Here is a 22,310-nt window from a genome sequence, read left to right on the forward strand (position 1 = left end):
AGCCTACAATGTCCCTGCCAATTAAAATATATTGGCAGTACAATCAATTCTGTAAAACTAAGAATTTTAGAACACATGAGAGCAATCATGAATAAAGATTTCACCTACCCTGTTGCTCGACACTTTGCGATCAAACATAATAGCAACAGAGACCTTCTGAGGTTTTTCTGTTTAGATTGTGTCCCAGAAAGCCCAAGGGGAGGGAATAGACTTCAGATTCTTAGAAGACTTGAATCCCGCTACATTATTGATTTGGAAACGAAGGCACCAGGGGGCCTCAATATGGGGGAGGAGATGGCAACTCATCTTGGATGAGACACTCTATCGTGATCAAAATGTCAAAACTCATGAAACTGATGATATTTTTGGAATGAAATAACTGTTTGTAATGATGAAAATTGAAATTATTAATAACACAGAAAATGCAAAAAGAATATACATAAAATGTTGAAAAGCTGTGGTGGGTGGTGGATATTTATGCCTGTGAAGTTTCTATCATGTATCGGCTTGATCTTAAATAATTGGTCTGGGGGTGTTCTCGGAGAGGGACAAAGTATGTGTGAATACACGCAGACGTTTGGCTGCGATTGCCGATTCAAGGCAAGATAGAACCTTAAATGGGTTTCAGTACAATTTGTGTCATAGTCGGTAGACGGTGACTGTCATTATGACAATAACACATTTCACACACGCTTTAAAGCCCTAGCAAGAGAACAGACCTCAAAATATAAAAAACATATGAGGGAGTTAACTCGCGATTATAAGTCCAGTCGCGTTGGCCGATACACGGCTAAATGTCTAATATAATTTTATAGTGTAATATACTGTGTTGACAATGGACATTGAAATGCAGGCATTGTAGCCACTCCAAAATGGCGCTACTTTATTGTGACCGTGAATGGTCCGCCTTCTATGTTTATGACCAATTTTGGCGTTTTTAAAAAATGGAGCTGCGCTCCTCACTGTTGAACCACTGACGAAGGGACGCTGTCCCGAAACGCGTTTGCCTGATTAAAAACCTTTGCTGCATAAATTGAGCCCGGGAGTGCTGTGTCTTTGTTCCCGGCCCGGCTGGGTATGGGTGAAAAAAGGACTGGAGCTGCAATTTTAAAACACGATACACCGGTGCGTTTTTACAGCACCCGACACTAAGAGTGACCCACGAAATCGGTGTAACCTGGAGCCTTAATCTTTTGACGCGGGTGCACCGCCGCCATCTACGAACGAGAAGGGGAGGAGTGATTCTCCGCTGTTCGCAGGAGTTAACTTGGGAGGAAAGACTCTGAACCGGCATGAAAAGGAAATACGCGATGACATAGGGAGAGATTGGCAGAAGACCAGCGCTCCGCGACGAGAAGCGGTAAGCCATTATCTAAACGTCCCTCTACCTAGTCTCCACCCGGTTTCCCAGAACTGTGACTTATCTGGCGGTGTGTCGAGGGCTCATCTTATAACATCAGCATAAGGAGGAGGTAGGCGATGGTCCGGGACCGGACCGCCTAAACTATACAAAGCATAAAAATGTTTAACATGAGTGAGCGCAGAGACGCAGCCGGGAACATGTTCAAAAATAAAAACCGGGACATAACGAAACCACCATCCAAAGCTACCATGAAGGAAACAAGTACTCTGTGTTGGAAATGGGATCCCCGGCTGGCCAGGGCTTTCGCCAAAGTCAGTCAGAGACCACCACACCCAAGTCAGGGCAAGGGAGTTACACGCCAAGATAACCCCTACTCACCCTCTAGGTAACGTGGCGCGAGCAGCAAGGCTAAACTTGGAGGCGATGTAGGCTAAGTATTTGCGCACGCACCCCAGCAACAACAACCAAAGGCCCACCCCAAAGGAAACTCCACACAAGGTTATATAAAAATAGCCTTTGTATTACACCAAAACACATTAGATAAAACACACACTTTACAATGTGCCAGAGGCACGGGCAGGATTTACAAGGGATTATTTACAAGACAGGGCCACCTGGACCACTGTCAGGAATCAGAAGTAGCACTTTCAGAAATAGCACTTAGTACATAGAATATAGCACAAAATAGCACACAACCAGTAATTACTGGTAACCAGGACCTCACTAGCACCACCTGTACTAGGGAGAAAACAACCACCTATGTATTACAATACCTGTAGGGGTGTAAGAGGAAAACACATGATGCAATGCATAACATTCATTCAGAGGTGTAAGGAGGAAAACACATGATGCATTACAATACATTCAGAGGTGTAAGGCACATGACGCATAAAAACACATTCAGAGGTGCAGAAAGTACAATTGCGCCAAACCCACGTAAGTCACCACCTGTGACTGTCCCTAGGCCAACTGGCCTCTCTGGGGCTAGGACGCCCTGTGTCCAATGTCAGGGGGGGCCTAAACGTAGCAGTTGCCCACAAAGTGCTGGGCAACTGGCGCAACAATGTTTGAGCCTGCCAGGGCTCAAGAACAACAATGGGGCCAATGGGGGAGCCTCACAGGCTCTGTAGAAACAAAATGTCCCCCTGAGCCTCTCTGGGCTCTTCAACACAACTTTGGCGCCTGGAGCCTCTCTCTGGGCCCTAAGAAATGAATGTGGCCCTCCAGAGCCTCACTGGGCTCTAAACAAATGGACTGCCCCTGAGCCTCTCTGGGCTCTTTGCAACAGATGTGGGCCAGGAGCCTCTTGGGCTCCACACAAACCAAAGGGGCAGCTCGAACCTCTCGGGGCTCTGTAACAACTGGTGCCCCCAGAGCCTCTCAGGGCTCATAAAACAATTGTGCCATCTTTGAGCCTCTCAGGGCTCGCAAGAAAATGCAGCCGGTCAGTGGAGTCCTTCACGGGGGACTCTATCTCCCACTGATCCCAGGAACTGCCGGCAACGTCGGAGCCCCACTCGGGACTTAAACCAAGAGATACGCCCCCTGAGCCTCAGCAGGCTCTACACACCGGAGGGGGGGGGCGCGGGCACCGGCAATGTGCCCCGACAGCCCTCCTCTCCCCTCTGAGCTGCACTCACCGGGTTCTGGCGCTGCAGCTCTCCTCTCTCTCCTGCACTCCTCTGTGTGCAGCGCGGGGCTCTCCTCACTCGCCGCTCCGCTCACCAGACGCTTAGGCGGGCTCTCCCCCTTCTCAGGAGAGCCCTGCTGGAACCAGCGCTGGCGTCTGGGCACTTCTCCCTTCTTGCACCGGAGCACGGGGTGGGCTCCCGTCAGCTTCCGGTTTGCCTCTATGTCCTGTCCCCGGCCCGCCTGACTTCCGGGTCGCGGGGGCGGGCTTTCCGTCCGGGCCGCGCTCGGATTGGCCGGCCGGCCAGCCACTTCCGGGTCGTCGCGGGCAGCGCGGCGGCCCGTTCCAGGCACTCGTAGGCGGGGGATGAGTTTACCGAGGAGTGGGCTCCCTCGAGGTAAACTTAAAATATAGCGGCAAGGTCCCTGGCAGGGTGGGCACCTGCCAGGGGGCAAATTAACCAAAATAAGCGAGGTGGGCACTCGCTAGGCAGGCAAAGCGCTCCTCAGCGCTAAAAGGCAATTTACAGCGCTCCCTGCGCTAAATGCCAAATACAGCGCTCTCAAGCGCTAGAGGACCAAAATAGAGCGCTCCCAGGCGCTATAAGTAAAATAAAGGTCCAGCAGAGTCCTTCAGCAAGGCAGGGGGTCAGGGCTGGGCCCAGAGCCAGCACACTGGGTCTCCAGGCAGGGAGACAGCCCAAGTGGCGGTCCTCTGGCCCAGCAGCAGCAACAGCCCCCTCAGGATCCTGGAAGAGAACAACTTCAGTGGGGACGCAGCCCCATTTTTATACAGTGCATTCCTTTGTTCAAGGGTGTAGAGTGGGGGCGGAACCAGTCGCAGCTGGTTCTTGAGTACTCTGTTTACCTCAACCACCCTCTCTATTCACTGGCAGGGCTTGGGTCATTAGACACACCACAGGGGGGCGGAGCCAGCATTGTGTGGGGAAAACCCAGCCCATCCAGGACACAGGTACACTCCTCCCACACATTACTCATGCAGATCTCCCACTCACCACCGGGCAGACCCATCCAGACTTCCTGGAGCCTGGCATGCCAGCCAGCTCCAGCCAATCACACGCCAGCACCCTCACAGCACACGTACAGCCATGTCTAGAAATGGCGCTTCGCTACTAGACACATACATGCTGCATACACCGTTGCGCAGCATTCACTCACACGAGTTCACACATACCAGACTCAAGCCTGTACACCCCACGCATCAGGAACTACCCGGGACACATACATTCCCCATGCATTCCTATGGGCGGGCAGGCCTAGCTCAGCACATGCACTCAGAGTGCGCACGCACTTTCCACTGGGACACAGTGAAAGTGCGCAGAATCCCTAAAATCACCATTGCCAGGTCACCATTTCTAGCAAAAAGTCTAGGGGTGAACCTGCCCTAAGGGCCAAAGTCCAACACTCTGATTATACAATTCCAAAAACTAGAAAAACTTTATGAGAGAGAACTTCGGAAGTGGTGGGAGGGCACATCACTTCAGGGCTACATTGAAGTACAACACGTACCTAGGGGATTGCGAATATTCACCGTCCCTGCTTACGAGAATCCCGACCCTCTCCTGCTGGAAGCATGGGCCACCCATATTGCCTTATCCTGCAAAGGAATGCTTGAGATTTTAGTACAATTTGCCTGGAGTGACCGGGATAAGACGGTCAAGGAAATTGAGGCAATAGAGGAGGAATTACTTAAGAACTCCGACAAGGAGGAACAAGAACAACTACGAACGGCCATGAAAAAGAGACTACAAAAGTATGAGCTGAAAATCAAGATGAGAAAGCAGGAAAAATTTGATCGGGATGAGCGTGACTACGCGATGGGCAGAGTACTCACCTTTGCCAAGAAATACAATCAGCCTCAAAAAGATCTGGCAAAGAAAGATCTGAAACCAGGAGCGCCACCTGATTCAAGAATTGAAACGTCCGAATCGGATGTAAATGCAAGTGAAGCCTCCGGGGATGAATCGACAGGCTCATCCATCCCACCAAAGAAGACCCTTTTTCATCAGGAATTCAAAGTCATCAGACACAGCTGGCTAAGGGATGGAAAAAACAAGCCACCGGAGGAGGCAGACAAACAAGACGAGGTGGCTGGAAAGGGAAGGGGCAAAGGAAATGGCAGTACAGCCTCGCGCACAACAAGAAGCAGGAGAGGACAAAGATGGTGAGACAAAGTGATTCCCTAACAATTGTCAATTTAGCAAAAAGGGCTCTATCCCCGTGCGAGGAGTCCGTTTTGAAATTGGGACTCACTTTCTGCCCGAATATGCAGATGGAATACACCCAAACAAGGATCGACCTCTATAAATTCATTAGGAAGATCAAGCTGCATAAATTCTTTAAAGTAAAACCTACAGCTAAAGAAGTAAAATATCTGCGCAGTAATAAGAAGGGGACTGACCTCTTAAGTGTAAATGATTTAACAACATGTGAGCTCTTAGAAAACTTGCGACAAGGCAATGAATGTGAATCAAGTGCCTCCAATAACACTCTTACACAAAGGCTAGTGAATGTTGACGTTGACCAGGAGGCTCCAACTAGTGGCTTTAAATTACCTTCTAAATTTGTGCCTCAAACCACAACGGATGCCATTGACACATTCTCTGATGCGGTCATCAGGGATCTGATGGCCATGAGAACAATGAACACAAGGTCAAAAAATAACTTTAACATCACTAAGGAACAGAGGATGGCAATAAAAACCCTGGCGGGCGACAAATCTATCATCTGCAAACCCTCTGACAAAGGGGGCAATATCGTAATCATGTCACGTGAAGGTTATGTTGAAGAAGCAATACGCCAGTTGCAAGACACTCACTGTTACGCACAGATTGACAAAAAAGAATACCTGACAAGTATTGTAACCCTGCATGAACTTTTGAGGAAGTGGCATGGTAAACAGATGTTAGAACTAGAAGAATATTTATTCTTGAAGACCACCAACCCTACCATACCCACTTTCTACCACTTGCCAAACGTTCACAAGAACATTGACAAACCCCCAGGGAGACCAATAATCTCCTCTATAGGAGGCCTAACAGAAAACCTTTCTAAATTCTTGAACCACTATCTCTTCGAGTTTGTCTTAGAATTGAAGTCCTACATTCGAGTCACGACAGACTTTATTGAGAAAATCGAAAGTCTGGTGTGGCAACCCTCTTATGTGATGATAACACTTGACATAACAAGCTTATACACTTGTATAGAGCATGGACAAGGACTAAATGCAATTGACTACTTCCTGAGAAAAAGATCACTAAAATGTGCTATGCATAACAAGATGATACTTGAATTAGTGAATTTTTGTTTGAATAACAACATTTTCCTTTTCCAGGAGATCCTGTACAGACCAATGTCGGGCACAGCGATGGGTTCCTGCTTCGCCCCCAGCTACGCGAATTTATTCGTGGGCTGGTGGGAGGAGCAAGAAGCCTGGGGCCCAACAAACGCCACATGGAATAGCAAACTGGTGACTTGGTACAGGTATATTGATGACCTGTTCCTTGTATGGGATGGGTCTATCAATGAAGTACAAGAGTGTATCAATGTGTTAAACCACAATGACTGCAATTTAAGGTTCATGGGGGATATAAGTAAATCACAGGTCAACTACTTGGACTTACAGGTAACAATAAAGGAAGGGAAAATCTCAACTTCACTTTACCGCAAGCCAACAGCTGGGAATAGTGTCCTGTTTGCTAACAGTAGTCACCCACGTAAACTGATTAATAGCATCCCTTATGGGAAATTTCTTAGATTGAAACGAAACTGTACCCATGAGGAAGATTTCTATCTAGCGGTCAGAGGAAGTATGGACAGATTTGAAGAAAGGGGATATAAACCAAAACTCTTACTTGATACCTAAAGTCGTGTAAAAAGATTGCCACGTAATGCATTGTTCGAAAAGAAAGAAAAACCTATTACAGAGGGGAAATTTCGCATGGTAACCACCTATTCGGCGAATTCCTGGAAACTTAGAACAATCATGACTAAACACTGGCATATCCTGAAAACAGACCATATTGTGGGGCCAGATATACCTATAACCCCACAATTCACCTTTAGGAAGGCAAGATCCTTAAGAGATCACATGGTCCTTAGCCATCTGGAACCTATACGGAACACAAAAGGCACACTAAAGGAGGCAAAGGGCTTCTTCCCATGCGGGAAGTGCAAAGCCTGTGCTTTCAGTAAACGCACACTAACTTACCAAGTGAGAGGGTGTCAAGGCGAAAGGAAGATAAGCAAGTTCATGTCTTGTCAGACAGGCCATGCGGTTTACTGCCTACAATGTCCCTGCCAATTAAAATATATTGGCAGTACAATCAATTCTGTAAAACTAAGAATTTTAGAACACATGAGAGCAATCATGAATAAAGATTTCACCTACCCTGTTGCTCGACACTTTGCGATCAAACATAATAGCAACAGAGACCTTCTGAGGTTTTTCTGTTTAGATTGTGTCCCAGAAAGCCCAAGGGGAGGGAATAGACTTCAGATTCTTAGAAGACTTGAATCCCGCTACATTATTGATTTGGAAACGAAGGCACCAGGGGGCCTCAATATGGGGGAGGAGATGGCAACTCATCTTGGATGAGACACTCTATCGTGATCAAAATGTCAAAACTCATGAAACTGATGATATTTTTGGAATTAAATAACTGTTTGTAATGATGAAAATTGAAATTATTAATAACATAGAAAATGCAAAAAGAATATACATAAAATGTTGAAAAGCTGTGGTGGGTGGTGGATATTTATGCCTGTGAAGTTTCTATCATGTATCGGCTTGATCTTAAATAATTGGTCTGGGGATGTTCTCGGAGAGGGACAAAGTATGTGTGAATACACGCAGCCGTTTGGCTGCGATTGGCGATATGGATTTCTTAAATGAAGCACAGGCATTTTCGAAGGAAAAGAGGTGGGTGCATGGGCCCCCGCTCCTGGGGCTTATTGTGCCCTGGGGACGACCACCTCCAAGGGGCTTCATTAATGATAAATGAGGGGACTTTTGGACTCCTCTGGGTTCACCACCTCCCCGCAGCCATACTACAAACATGAATCAGGGGGGCCTCGAGGACACCCTGGGGACCACCACCTCCCCGGCACCCCAGGGATCACCACCTCCCCGGGGCTTATGAATTCTATGGGGGACCACCACTTCCCTGGTTTTAATGGGGGGGCCTCAGGTGCCCCTCACGCCCCTCCCCACGGGCAAAAGTTCTTTTTTTATATATATTTGTGTGTGTACATATATATATATATATATATATATATATATATATATATATATATATATATATATATATATATATATATATATATATATATATATATTGCCACCACTGCTTCGAGTTTCTGACTAGAAACATCACGGACATAGGTGGTTAGAAGGAAGATTGCACGAGGGGGTAATCTTGAGCAAAGCAGCTTGTTTGGCGCTGCTCACATTATTCCTCATGTATAAAGGCAAGTACACTTTCCCTGCCTTTTTAAATATGCCCGTAAGGAAAGGTTATGCAGGAATCTGATGCTTCATACAAAAATCCTTAAGGACAAGGTAAGAATTTGCTCTTTACTATATTATAGAAGCTGGAACATGGGTGAACTGGTCCATGCATGAGCGCAAAAATGCATCAAAAACGCATTTGACAAATTTGGCAAATATTATCATGACTACCATGCCTGCGCTTACAGCAATGCTCTGTTACACACTTCATATGCTGCTTTATATTGCTTTGGAACACATTTAAAGGGTTTTATAAGTGCATTGGAAGCAAACCTATAAAAGGAATGTTTCTTCCATACACTACAGTGTTTCTTGAGAATGTTTTTCTTTCATTCAAACTTCGCAGAAAGGTTAGTCCAAATATGCGCACTATGCTTAAAAACATTGCACAGAGAGAGAAACAAGCATTGGTAAATGCAATATGTTTGGCCTATTTGATTAATAATACGTTTTTTGTGCTGTACGTTTTAGCTTGGTGAGCAGTTGTACAATATAAGCCTTCTTGACTGGCAGAGTTACCAAGGAAACCATGTACATTTAAATAGTCCCTCCTACTTTCCTTCGACATGCCATGCTGAGAACTTGAAAGTCATAGTGAAAAATCATAGAAGACACAGAGCAGAGATTGGTTCAATCAATCAATAAAGGGTTTATAGAGCGCAGCTACTCACCCGGAAAGGGTCTGAAGGTGCTGAAGGGGGAGGAGAAAGGGGGGCGCACAGCCCCCAGAAGTTCACGGAACTCCATCGATTCTCTTCTCGACGGGGAGCCTGTGTAGTGTCCGTAGGTGTTGACTGATGTGGCAGTGGTGCGAAGGCTGAGGACTAATCAGCCGGCGGTGTTCTGGACGTTCTGGAGTTTGTGGGTGAGGTTCTTGTTGATCCCGGCGTAGAGCGCATTGCCGTAATTCAGTCTGCTGCTGATGAGGGCTTGCGTGACGGTTTTCCTGTGTTTCAGGGGGAATCCAGTTGAAGGTCATTCAGAGTAGGGTAGGGTGTGGTAGCAGGTAGAGGTGACAGCTTTGATCTGGTGGTCCATTTAGAGTTTGGAGTCCCTAATGATTCTGTGGTTGCATGCATGGTCCATGGGGGAGGGGAAGTTCCTGAGGGCGGGGGGCCACCAGGTGTTATTCCAGGCGTCTGGGTGTGGGCCCATGATGAGCACCTCGGTTTTGTCCGTTTAGAGTTGTAGACAGCTGTTCTTCATCCACCTGGCGACTGCTTCCATTCCATTTTGAAAGTTGTGCTTGGTGGTGTTGGGTTCGTTGGATAGGGAGAGGATGAGTTGGGTGTCGTCTGCGTACGATATGATGTTGAGTCCGTGTGATCTGGCGATAGATGCGAGTGGGGCCATGTAGACGGTGAACAGGGTCGGGCTGATGGAGGATCCTTGTGGGACTCCGCAGATGGTAGGTGTGGGTTCTAACAGGAAAGGAAGAAGTCGGACCCGATGCGTTCTGCTGGAGAGAAAGAAGCGGATCCAGTCAAGGGTCTAGTTCCGGATTCCCACGTCATGGAGTCCGCGGGCTAGGGTGTTATGAGAGACTGTGTAGAAGACCGCTGAGAAGTCCAGGAGGAGGAGGGCCAGAGTCTCTCCGCTGTCAAGGACAGAGTGGATGTCGTATGTCGCTGTGAGATGGGTGGTATCAGTTCTGTGGCTCTTCCTGAAGCCTGATTGGGAGGAATCGAGGATGTTGTTTTCTTCCATGAAGGTGGCGAGTTGACTGTTGACAGCTTTTTCCATGACTTTGGCCGGACATGGGAGTAGGGAGATTGGTCTGAAATTCTTGAGGTCGGTGGGGTCCGCCGAGGGGTTTTTCAGGAGAGGGTTGATCTTGGCGTGTTTCCAGTCGACGGAGTAAGAGGCAATCTCGAAGCAGCAGTGATGATTCATTGAAACTCAGGCGATAATGTCTGTGGCTCTGTGGTAGATGTGGTGGGGGCTGGGGTCCGTGGGGGCCCCGGAGTGGATGGTCGTTATATTTTTCAGGGTGTCTTCGGTGCTGAGGGTGGTCCAGATGTCTAATGTTGGCTGCGTGGTGCTGGGAATGAAGGGAGGGGGTTCCTCATGTGGGTTGTTGTTGAAGTTGTCATAGATGGTCTTGATTTTGTGGTGAAAGAAAGTGCTGAGTCTGTCGCAGAAGTCCTGGGAGAGTGAATGTCTGTAGTCTTGCTGATAGGTTGGGCGAACTCGTTGATGATGCAGAAGAGTTCCTTGCTATTGTGTGTGTGGGTGGAAATTCTGTCCTGGAGTGCCTTCTTCCATGAGCGTCTGATAAGTTTGTGGTGGGCGGGGGTGGGTGTTTTGAAGTTGTCGAGGTCTGCAGGGGTTTTGGAGTTCCTCCATAGCTTTTTGAGGCATCAGCAGGTATGTCTGGAGTACCTGAGTTTGATGGAGAACCAGCTGGCTTTCTTGGCGTGAGGGTTTGAGGCTTTCTTGAGGGGGGCGATGGTGTTGGTGCAGTCGGTGATCCAGTTGTGTAGCTTTTGGGCGGCAGTGGTAGGGTCATCGTCAGTGGCTGTGGGAGCGGAGCTGCTGAGGGCGGCAGTGAGCTGGTCGTTGGAGTTCTTGTTCCAATTCCTGCGCTGAAGCCGGTGTGGGTGTCTGTGGGAGGTGTTGGCTTTGAAGGTGAAGTGAACGCAGCGTTGATCCATACATGGGCTTTCGGAGGTGTGGCTAAAGTTGATGGAGTTCCCTGCTGTGAAGATGGGATCAAGGGTGTGTCCTGCTGAGTGCGTTGGTTCTGAGTCGAACTGTTTGAGTCCGATGATGTGGGGTTGTCCAGGTGGGAGGTGGAGTTGGGATCTTGGCGGTTGTTGAGGTGGAAGTTGATAAACATAAATAAATAAAAGTCAATGCGGTTCAGGAAGACGGAGGACCACATAGTGCGAACACATGCACTTTTATGCAGTCCGTGGAAGAATGTAACAAGAAACAACAAGTTATTCGGTATCTGCATCTTCAGGATTTAATCAAGAGCCCTACAACAGTTAATAAAATGAAGTCATCATGAACAAATTAAACAAGCGCAGGCCTCTGATGCGGTGCTTCCACTGGCTGCTGATGACAAGTTGCTTGTTTTGCAAACAAAAGGGGGCACTACAGTGGGTCCCTGTTTCTGCCTCGGGGGACAGGTGAGTGCGCTGCTCCGTGTGCAAACAAAAGGGAACACTAGAGTGGGTTCCTGCTTCAGTTCGGCGGGCTAGTGAGTGTGCTGCTCAAAATGGAGCACTAGATTGAATCCCTGCTTTGGCCCCGGGGGGAGTGGTGAGTGTGCATTGCCTTCGGAGCGCTGGCTTCCCACAAAGCACTCAAAGGTGCTGACAATGCTTAAAAGAAGTTCCACCAAAGAGGATGAAAACAGTACTTGGGCCACGGGAGACTGAAAAGAGAAACACACGAGAAACAACAGGAAACTACAGCCAATAGAAACAGAGGAAAAGTAAGTGGTAAGCACACAAACCAATAACAAGCAAGTGTTCGATGTAAGCTCCTTTTAAGATTTATATTAATACAATAGATTTCACAAGCACAGCACAAGTGCTTCAAAGGCGAAACCTTAAAAAGGATGTCATGTTTGCTGAAAAAAAGACTTTAGGGATGGATCTCTTTAACCATATTCATCCAAGGCATCTAACATGTAGGTAGGTATAAGAAACATTCATTGATGCACCAACTATGGCTCATGTCTTGCTGCACGACAAGCCTTTTTTCACGGGCATTAAACATATAGGCACAAGACAAATTCAATGTTGCCCATACGTAGGTTAGATCTATGAGGCTTCTGGCACCAGGCTGTGAAGATCGTCAAACTCCTTTTCATGTCGCACACGAACTTGTAATTGAGAAAAGATACCACCATACGCCACTAGGAGGCACTGCTGCACTATGAAATCAGTGCGTGTAGAAAACGGAGCTGAAACCAAAACAAAAAAAAATCCTCCAGACTAGAGAATTGATGTTGAAAAATCCTTGCGGAGTTTCTTCCAGAAGGTAAACTGAATACAAATGTACCTGGAGAGACTGGTAAACTTTTAGAAATTATGTATTTGAAGTCAGCAGGTGCTGCTCGGTGCTCACATTCTAACTCGTGCATATGAACTGACAGTAACAGAAGTCAGTGCGTGCAGATACAGTTTGCTTGTGTTACACTATGAGCACGTGCCCAGCGATCCTCAAAATCGCGCATTAAGTATCCTTTACACGGTATTTTCCAGACAGATGGCCTTTACAGCAGACAGAGTATCAATTAGAAGTTAAACTTGACAGGGGTACTTTTCAGTAGGGTAGCAAGGGAGGGGGGCGGTCCGCGAGTTTGTGGGCGGGACTAGTTTTGGGGGCGGGAGGCTACTTATCTGTATGTCAACCCCATCTAGCTACACAATGAAGGCCTTGATGTTGTGATCACTGTGTAGTAAGGCGGATAGTTTTCCTGAAAGGGTTCCTTCCTGGTGAGTTATGCAGTACGTCGCCAATGTTAAGAGCTCTTCTTAAAAGACGCAATCTAGAGCACGGGACAGGTTTAGTAGTAGATTGAGAGGCATATTTACGTCTTCTGGCGCATCTCTGCAAATCAGCAGGGATGCGCCAGAACAGATGCGTCACGTAATCCCCCCCCTTGCACCACCACAGATGAGTCGCATTTACAATGCGGCACACCATGGTGCAAGGAGGGGCAGATGCGTGATGCTTCTTGAGGCGCACAGGCGGTGCATTGCTGGAGTCGCAATGCACAGGGGCCGCCCATACTCAACATGGTGCCTCACTCCTTACGCCTGCTTCAAGCAGGCGTAAGGATTTGACGCAGCAGCGTCGTAAAACTGACTCAATTAAATCTTTTAGATTTCACTGTGTCAGTTTTACGGGGCTTTCCTGCGAGGGAACGCCCACTCTGAGACAGAACGCCCACATGAAACCTGACACAGGTTTCATGTGGCGAAGGGCTTTACAACGTGACGCATCTGCCTAGATGCGTCACGTTGTAAATAAGTCGCAACGTGGTGCATGGTTTACGCCACCGCTGCGTCACAAAAGTGACGCAACGGCGGCGTAAAAGTGTTGCAAGAGGCTTGTAAATCTGCCCCTTAAAATGCAACTCCCCAGTGCTGGCGTCCACCAGCAGCCTCCCATCCAACTGCCCATATCATAGCATAGCATTCCATAGAATCAGTTCCTAAAGAGGCAGCACATGGGAGTTCTGCAATACGTTGAACCTTAAATGTAACCGCAGGACAGGCTGAGATACAACTGCACTCTAGAAGGTTGTCTTTTCATCTATCATTTCTACATGCGTTTGCCAAGGCTCATTATGTTCTGTTTCCCACCTAGATAACTTCAATATTGATAAAGCTTTTCTAATGGAGAGAGGAGGGAAATGATGTAAATCTCAAGTGTGGCCCGAGTACCTTCAGCAGGCAGCGTGGCTTATTCCGTGCGAGGAGATGGCACTGGCCTACCCCATCTGGTGTGTAAAGGAAATCACTGCCAACTTTATCCCTGGATTTGGCAGCAGGATGTTACAACAGTGTCGAGCCAGCAAAAACTGGCAATAGCCTTTTTGAATTGTTATTTCTTTCTTAACCCTGTTGCTATTCGCCCAACAGTAATACAAGTAATAAAGCCCAGATGACAAAGAGGCAGGTGGAAACTTGCAATTTTCAAGCAGCATGCTCTGCACCTGGCAGTGTTCTCCTGGCTCGGGAATGAAGCTTGTTATTGGTAAACATGAATGCAAAAACTGTTTCAAACATCTAATGGGACTGTTGGCATAAGTAATGCGGTGGCTTATAAATAGCCCTTTCAATTTAATTATGAGCAATCGTAAACACTGCCTAGACAATTAGATTTAACCAGAAAGAAAGAAAATTAATAAAGCTCAAACAGGATGGCAAATATGCAATTGGAGTGCCATCTCACAAAGTACTGTGAGGTGAATTCTTTAGTCACCAACATTACATTAAAAGAATTCTTGAGTGTGCTACTGTTTTCCCCGGAGCAAAATTGTGGATGGTGGAAGTCAGAAGGCATTTACTCATTGCACTTTTTCTCCCACTAGTTTCAAGGTCACCTCTGGCCACCTGATGCACCAAAACTGGATGATTGCATGAAGTGCTCCAACGCGATTGTTATGTTATGTTATGTTATGTTATATTTCTTTTTGTATAGCGCGCGGCGACTCAAAAAGAGTATCCCGGCGCTTTAACAGCGAGACCTACGGCAGAATAACATAACACGGCAATAAAAACAGAGAGAGAAATGCAATAAAAAAGGAAAAGAAAGGCCTATAGAGTAAACAACCAAGTCTTTAGACCCTTCCTAAAAGCCAACAGGCTGGTAGCGCCCCGGAGTGTCAGTGGCAAAGAGTTCCACAGCTGAGGAGCCCGCAGTCCAAAGGTGCGACCTCCGATACGAGCTCTTTCCACGCGAGGCACCACAGCCAGGAACTGTGACTCCGATCTGAGCGCCCGGGCCGGATGGTAAAAGGACAGTCTCCTTTGGAGGTACTTTGCGCCTCCAGAGTGGAGGGCCTTATAGGCCAAAGTCAGCGTCTTGAAAATAATACGCTTGCGGATAGGCAGCCAGTGTAGCCTGCAAGAGGCCCGCCACACTTGCTCGCCTATTTAAGCCATAGATGGCTCTTGCCGCAGCGTTCTGCGTCACCTGGAGGCGCTGTAGCAGATACTCCGGCAGGCCCAGGTAGAGGACGTTGGCATAGTCCAGCTTGGACCCGATCAGAGCCTGCACAGTCAGTTTCCGGTGTTCTTCCGACAAAAGGGGCAGAAACTTCCTTAGTACCTTAAGGAGACCGAAACAGGTGCCCGTCACTCCCAGAATCTGAGCTCTCATCGTCAAGCCCTTGTCCATCTTGACCCCCAGATTCTTGGCAACTAAAGATGGGGAGGAAGGTGGAAACATGTTGATAGGCCACCAGCCATGCCAGTCAGGGTCCGACGCACACCCAAAGAAGAGCACCTCAGACTTCTCAGAATTGCACTTGAGGCCATTCAGATGAAACCATCTGAAAACAGCCCCAAGGCAATCCCGGATGCTCTCCCCGTTAAAATCTCCTCCCCTCTCGCAGGAGAAGAGGAGCTGTGTGTCGTCGGCATAGGACACGATCCGGGCCCTAAAAGACTCCGCCAGTGCCGCCAAAGGGGTCATAAAGATGTTAAAAAGGGTAGGGCTCAAAATAGAGCCCTGAGGGACCCCAACACCCAGTGGCGGCATCACAGCAGAGTCCGGGGGGGCCCAGACCGTTTGTCGGCGGTCGGCTAGAAATGATGAAAACCAGCTGAGCACCATCCCCCTGAGGCCTATCTCGTGAAGTCTAGAGAGAAGGCGATCATGGGGGACGGTGTCGAAAGCCGCCGACAAGTCCAACATGACCAGCATGGCCTGGCCTTGCTTTGCCTCGCCAGGATTAGATGTCCTGGGTCTGATTTAGAGTCTTACAAGTACCTATTACAAGTACAACAGGATGCAATTTACTTGTAGTAAGGCGGACAGGCTATCTCTCACGTTGTGACACATGAACCCATGGGCCATACTCTAAATCAGGCCTTATGTTTGCACAGCCCTTATACGATCAGGCAAACCTTTCCACGGAGGGTATGAGCAGTGCTGGTGGTGAAATGCCACTCTTTAGGAGATCAAACAGTGGTCACAAATTAGGTGGTCGCACAGCATGGCTGATGAAGGCTTGAAGGTTCTATTTTCCTCCATCCAGACTCATAACATGCATTCAGAGGAAGAGTCTGCTCAGTGGTAGCCCAATCTTTATCTCTGGGTCTAGGGCGAGGGTGTGTTTTGGCAAACTTCTTGTACTCTGATTTCGAAGAGTAGATCACTTTTCACTAGGAGTGATGTCTTCACGCCCCTTACTATTTTCAGGACAATTAACTATGAGTCTGACAGAAGCATAGGCGAAGGAACAGGGAGAGAACGTCTCACTTTGATAACGACAGGATAGTTAAAAAACACTTACAAATAATTCAACACAAAACGCACATATAAATTGTTAATCCTGAGAAATGGAGTGCGGCCCTTCATAGGGGTTCAACCCACACATTCCACCTGTCACCCACTATGACTTCAATCCTGCAACTAGGCAGTAAAACATCATTAAACAAGCACTGGTAAAGCCAATAGCTATAGGTTTAATGTGCTCATGCATGAAGCATTAGCCTATTGGAGCGAGAAACAAAGGAGATAATGACCAGGAGGGAACAGAAAAGGATATAGTTGCAGAGTATTCCCTCGTGCAGTTCAATGCAAGCACTCGAGTGGAGGCAGAAAGATACACCCAAACACTCAATAGCATTAGTTGAGAGATGAATACCCACATGGCACACAAGCCTGCAATTGGGGTGTTACAGGGTGTCAAAGTGACACCCCGTTCCCCCTGCCTGGATTCGGTATTTAGCGATTCAGTAAATACCGAATCGGTATTTCCCATTGATTCCTATGGGCCTTGAAGCCCATAGGAATCAATGTGAAATACCGAATCGGTATTTACTGAATCGGTAAATACCGAATCCAGGCAGGGGGAACAGGGTGTCACTTTGACACCCTGTAACACCCCAATTGCAGGCTTGTGTGCCATGTGGCACACATACATGCCCTAAGGGCATGTCTGTGTGTCACATGGCATAGGTGTACATGCACAGATGTGCATGCACACTGGAATTCGGTATTTTACCACCCAATAGGATTGGGTGGTAAAATTAGAAATCCTAAGGGCCTGTGGCACTGCAAATTGTGCCACCTACATATGGATTAACAGAATCTGTATATTTACCGATTTGGAAAAATACCAAAGTGGTAAATTTACCGAATCGGTAAATATAACGATTCTGTAAATTCCGAGCCACCTACATGTTAAAAGCCAAATACCGGTCGGTAACGACCGGTATTTGGCTACCTACATCTGGCCCCAAATGCGATGCAGTGCGCGCAACGAAATTCGTTTTATTTATTTTTATGATTACTTACCTGTTAAAGTCCGTAATCCATACATTACTACCCCCCACCCTGCCCCTCCCCCTCCCCCCGTCACCGCCCGACCGGTACTCTCACTACCGGCCGCGGCTGAGCATTACCAAAAGGACAAAGAAGAGAACTAGGACAGGAGTGAGAGTGTAGGCTATGATGATGAGAACTGAGAAGAACTAGAAGGCCAGGACTGAGAAAACCAGCAGGATCAGTACCTGGATGATCAGAACCAGTTTCGAATCAGCAGAAGTACTAGAAGGAGGAGGACAAATTCTTACATATATATTGGAATGCATCTAAATTCAGAACTACTGGAGAAAGGGACACCAACATTGCACTTGAGATGGAGCACCCTTGGTGTTGTTAGTCATATAGGGTGACACAAACCCAACAAGATTAAAAATCTAATAAATCTGGTTTTCGCAGTAGCCAAAAGGGATATCCCCCAGAGATGGTGGAGTGCAGAAACGCATTGTGTTCACGAATGGGTAGCACATATGGACAAATGCATAATAATGGAGAAGTAGATTTATAAAGACATAGGATGCCAATAAAATAATGAGAGGATACGGGGCAAATGGGTAGATGAATTGGAGGCACAAGAGTTAAGGGGGCTTTAATGATGATAAGTGGTCGTGATGGTCATAAGAACACTGGATTGCCATTTCTTTGGTGACCTCCTCCTCCAGTAGACTGATACTAACATCATAAAACCATGTTGTAACATATCCAGATTTACCTGAGAGAATAGAGATACATTATTTTATTTTTATTTTTGTCGTTTTATATAGCGCTGGCTGGACCCAGGGGTATCAGAGCGCTTTACAGCATATACAATAATGTGCAAATAGACGTTACAGGTAATTGGTAGAGTATGAGGGATCGCGCCGGGTAGGGAACAGGTACATAAGCGAAGGGGCAAAGGGGAGGAGGGTGCAAGACGATCATCCGAGCGTATTCATTGATCAATTAGTTCGTATTTAGAACGTTTTCTTGATCCGAATCAGTGTCATTGGTCCCAAATTAAGGTAAGGTGGAGGGTCGGCTAAGGAACTTCCTTAGTTCTATCTGTTTGTTCGAGAGCGGTCGAGGAAGAGGGCTTTGAGTAGTGTCTTGAATTTTGGAAACAAAGGGGTTGTTCTGATGTGGGGGGGATGGAGTTCCAGATTTTTGGTGCGTTTCCAGCAAATGATTTGGCTGCTGTTTTCTGCTTGCGAGTTTTTAGCAGGATGAGTAGTAGAGAGTTTGAGCTCCTGAGGTTTCTGGACTGGCCGGCCCTTTTGAGTTTGGTGGCCAGGTATTCCGGTTTGCCTGTGTGCAGAGCTTTGCAGGCTGTTCTAAAGCTGGCTTGTACTCAACAGGAAGCCATTTAAGTTATCTGAGAGTGGGAGAGATGTGTTCAAATTTCTTAGTTCCCGTAACCATTCTGGCAGCTGCATTGAAGGTTGTCTTCAGGGGGGCGAGTTGAGATTTTGCTGTCCCTGTCAGGGCAGCAATCCCATAGTCTATGCTGGAGAGCACCAGTGCTTGGGTGGCTTGTTGGAGGTCCTTGGGTGGGAGGAAGAGCTTTATTTTGTATAGTAGTTTCAGGTTAAGAAAGGCACTTTTAGCAGATCTTGTGATGTGTTTCTTCATGTCCAGTTTCGGGTCGAGGGTGATACCTAGAGATGTTAACGAATCCACCAAGGTGAGGTTACCATTTAGGGCATTCTTCGATTTGGGGGTTTTCGTCTTTGTTGGAGATGAGGAGTATTTTCGTTTTCTCTTGGTTGTGTTTCAGGTGATTACTTGTGAGCCAGTGTTGAACCTCCTTGAGCGTGGTGTTAAGTCTCTGGATGTCGTCAATTGAAGGGGTTTCCAGATAGAGCTACGTGTTGTCTGCATATAAGTGAAAGGGGATGTTGGATTTCCTGAGTAGAGTGGTGAGGGGTTCAATGTAAATGTTGAAAAGCTGAGGGGAGAGCACTGACCCTTGTGGAACACCCCTGATGACGGGGTGGAGGTCGGACTCAAAGTTTTTAATTTTTATTCTTTGTGAGCGGTTGTGGAGAAAGGAAGAGAACCAGTGGAGGACCGTCTCCTGAAGACCGGTCCTTTCTTGTAGAACCTTGATGAGCAATTTGTGGTCAACTGTATCGAATGCGGCAGATAAATCTAGGAGGATGAGAAGGCAGCATTGATCCGAGTCAAGTGACTTGAGTAGATCGTCTATGACATTGAGGATTGCGGATATGGTACTGCAGCCTTTTCTAAAGCGCGATTGATGGGGATCTAGGAGATTGATGTTATTCAAGTGTTGGGTCAACTGAGGGAGAACAGGTCTTTCCAAGATCTTGGACAAAAGAGGTAGGTTCGATACAGGTCTGAAGTTATTCAGATCCTCAGTGTCTAGCCTGGTTTTTTCAGCAGTGGCTTGACTTGGCCTACTTTGAGGCAGTCAGGTATGATTCCAGAGCTCAGTGAGCTGTTAATGATCCTGCACCAAAGCGGGGCTAGGACGAGCTTCAGGTCTTTGGCCAGGTGAGTGGGACATTATTACTAGATGAAGCTTATGTATGCGCTGATGGGCGGAGATGTTTAATGGAGGTAACTGCTGGTTAAATGGTAATAGATGTTAAACTAAAAATCATTAAAGTACTGTTAAAAAAAATAATGCTCAGGCTGAACGTCATTGGCTCTGTGCTCATGACTTTTCCCCTTTTTTGCTGGACCCAATTGGACTTTCTCCAGTTACAACTCTGATTTTCAGGCAAGGACTGATGCAACAATGATTTGTCAAGAATCGCCCAATAAAGTACAAGCAAGAACTTACCTTTCCATTTGTTGCATGTGAAGTGGAAGGTTTCTGAAAACACGGAAAGAAAAACATGCAATTAAAAATGTATCTAACTAGCGCACTCCAATGTACAGACAGGTCTCAGGCTGGAGACAATGAGAACGTGCATTCATAGAATAAGCCCAATAGCAATGTGTTCTATCTTGAAAGATCGAGCATTAAAAAAAAATATTTATATGTTCAAGCATAAACCATAATACAGGCAGCATGGAAAAGACAAACGGAAAAAGAGGTATAGCAGTCATCACAGGGTCCATTGACAGTTCACTACAGTACTAATCACTCAAACACAGTACCCTCCACCCTACACCCATTCCCATCCCCTAACATCAACATATTGGGCATTGCAATTCATAATCCTAAACCATCTAGGAAATTAGGGTCTGTTCTGACCATTTTCACCCTGCTTTCCTCTGCAATAGCCCATCCCAAAACACCTATCTCCTAGGCTAGGATCCTAGCATGAAGAGACTGCCTGCCCCACGACAAGCCATTCTGAAAGACAAAACCTTGCCCCAGATGCAGAACAGTAGAGGGGCTCAGGCTGTGGTGAGGAGCCCAAGGTCAGGCTACGCTGGGGCGTGCACAGGTGGCTGAAGTGAGTGGTGAAAGAAGTGCTTGTGCACCTGGGTACATTATAAAGAGTACCTTTTAGTGGCTGCTGTGAAGATGGGGATGTTGCGAAGACGCTGGTCACGTTTACAACTGCAGCAAATACCGCAGACTACAGAGGTTCACTCACTCAAGCTGTCCACCGTGCATTTGATGTCTGCAGATACCACCATATCAGAGCCAATATCTGTAGACCTATGCCTATATTACTGACTGTTAAACTTACAAATCACTTTTTAAACATTTTACCATCAAATAAAATGTTTAAAAGATGAGTTTAGAAAAATCATTGTGTTATTTACATGGCGCCTAAAGATCTGTTAGGTGCTACATAAATGTAAGTTTCAAGTTTCTTTATTTCCTGCATAGTTACTTAAAACCATTGCAATAGTAATGCATAAAATACAAAATTACATATATTATTCTTTTTAGTTTATACACGGGAATGTTCAGATTAAAACCCAATTTAAAACCGAATATTGGATGAGATTTGCAAAAATAAAAACAGAGTTAATTATAGGCATACTATGTGCCATTGTGTGTCTGAATACTGTGCTTTACAGACGCATATTCCGTGGGTTTTTTGAAGGTCATCGTGGTTATGTTGGTCAGGCTTTCTCCACTTGTTTAGAGGGTTATCCCTTTACTTATGGCAGTTTGTTCTAATTATGTACTGGTTGGGGACATTGTCCCTGTTATCAGTGTACTGCCCAGGCCTGGTTCAGATTTTTGTAATCTTGAGCATTTTCTGTTCAGCCAACATAAAAAATTTGACCAATCTGCAATTTAGTTGTGTGTTTTCTGGATTTAAGCATGCTAGCACCGTTTGCCTCCTGGTGCGGATGCCTTTCTGTCTGAAGGGTTCTTTGAGAAGCTGTTTCCGTGCTTGATGCAGGTCCTTGCATAAGCAGATTAGATGTAATATGTTGCCTTGTTTGGTTTTGCACAACCTGCACGGCTCTTGTGCTAGTGGCATTTGCCATGTCGGAAGATGCTGAGCGCATGGAAGGATTCCAATCCTATACCTTAAAAAGTTCATTTTTATGGATTTCGGATAACTCTGGTTAAAATATGGTTGCGAAGCCAGTGTTTTATAGGAAATAAGCTTCATCCAGGCGTGAGATCTGTGTGAGAAGCTTGCTTTATCTTCCACCAAGGAGATTTGTTTTAAGGTTTTCCAGACCAGTTTTTTAAAGTTGCGATAGCTAATTTGTGCGTCCCCGAGTTCTGTAAGTTCAGTAGATTTTAGGGCTGTCTGTAGATAGTGTCTGGCTTCGGAGTACTCCCTGTGTTGTATGTCCTGCCACAGCAGATAATTTAACGTATCTGTGGTGGCACTTCTGATCCTA

General features: G+C 46.6%; 1 protein-coding gene across 2 annotated transcripts in view; it reads right to left on the reverse strand.

Moving 5' to 3' along the window:
* The window catches only part of LOC144769720 (poly(3-hydroxybutyrate) depolymerase-like), a 267,294-nt gene that overhangs the window by 201,487 nt on the left and 43,497 nt on the right, over window positions 1–22,310 (reverse strand). For both annotated transcript variants that reach the window (XM_078653908.1, XM_078653903.1), the window contains exon 6: window positions 20,326–20,358. In XM_078653908.1, coding sequence (XP_078510034.1) covers window positions 20,326–20,358 — 33 coding nt within the window. The remainder of the gene's footprint in view (window positions 1–20,325; window positions 20,359–22,310) is intronic.

This window comes from Lissotriton helveticus, chromosome 1_1, assembly GCF_964261635.1.
Source record: "Lissotriton helveticus chromosome 1_1, aLisHel1.1, whole genome shotgun sequence".
NCBI classification, from domain to species: domain Eukaryota; kingdom Metazoa; phylum Chordata; class Amphibia; order Caudata; family Salamandridae; genus Lissotriton; species Lissotriton helveticus.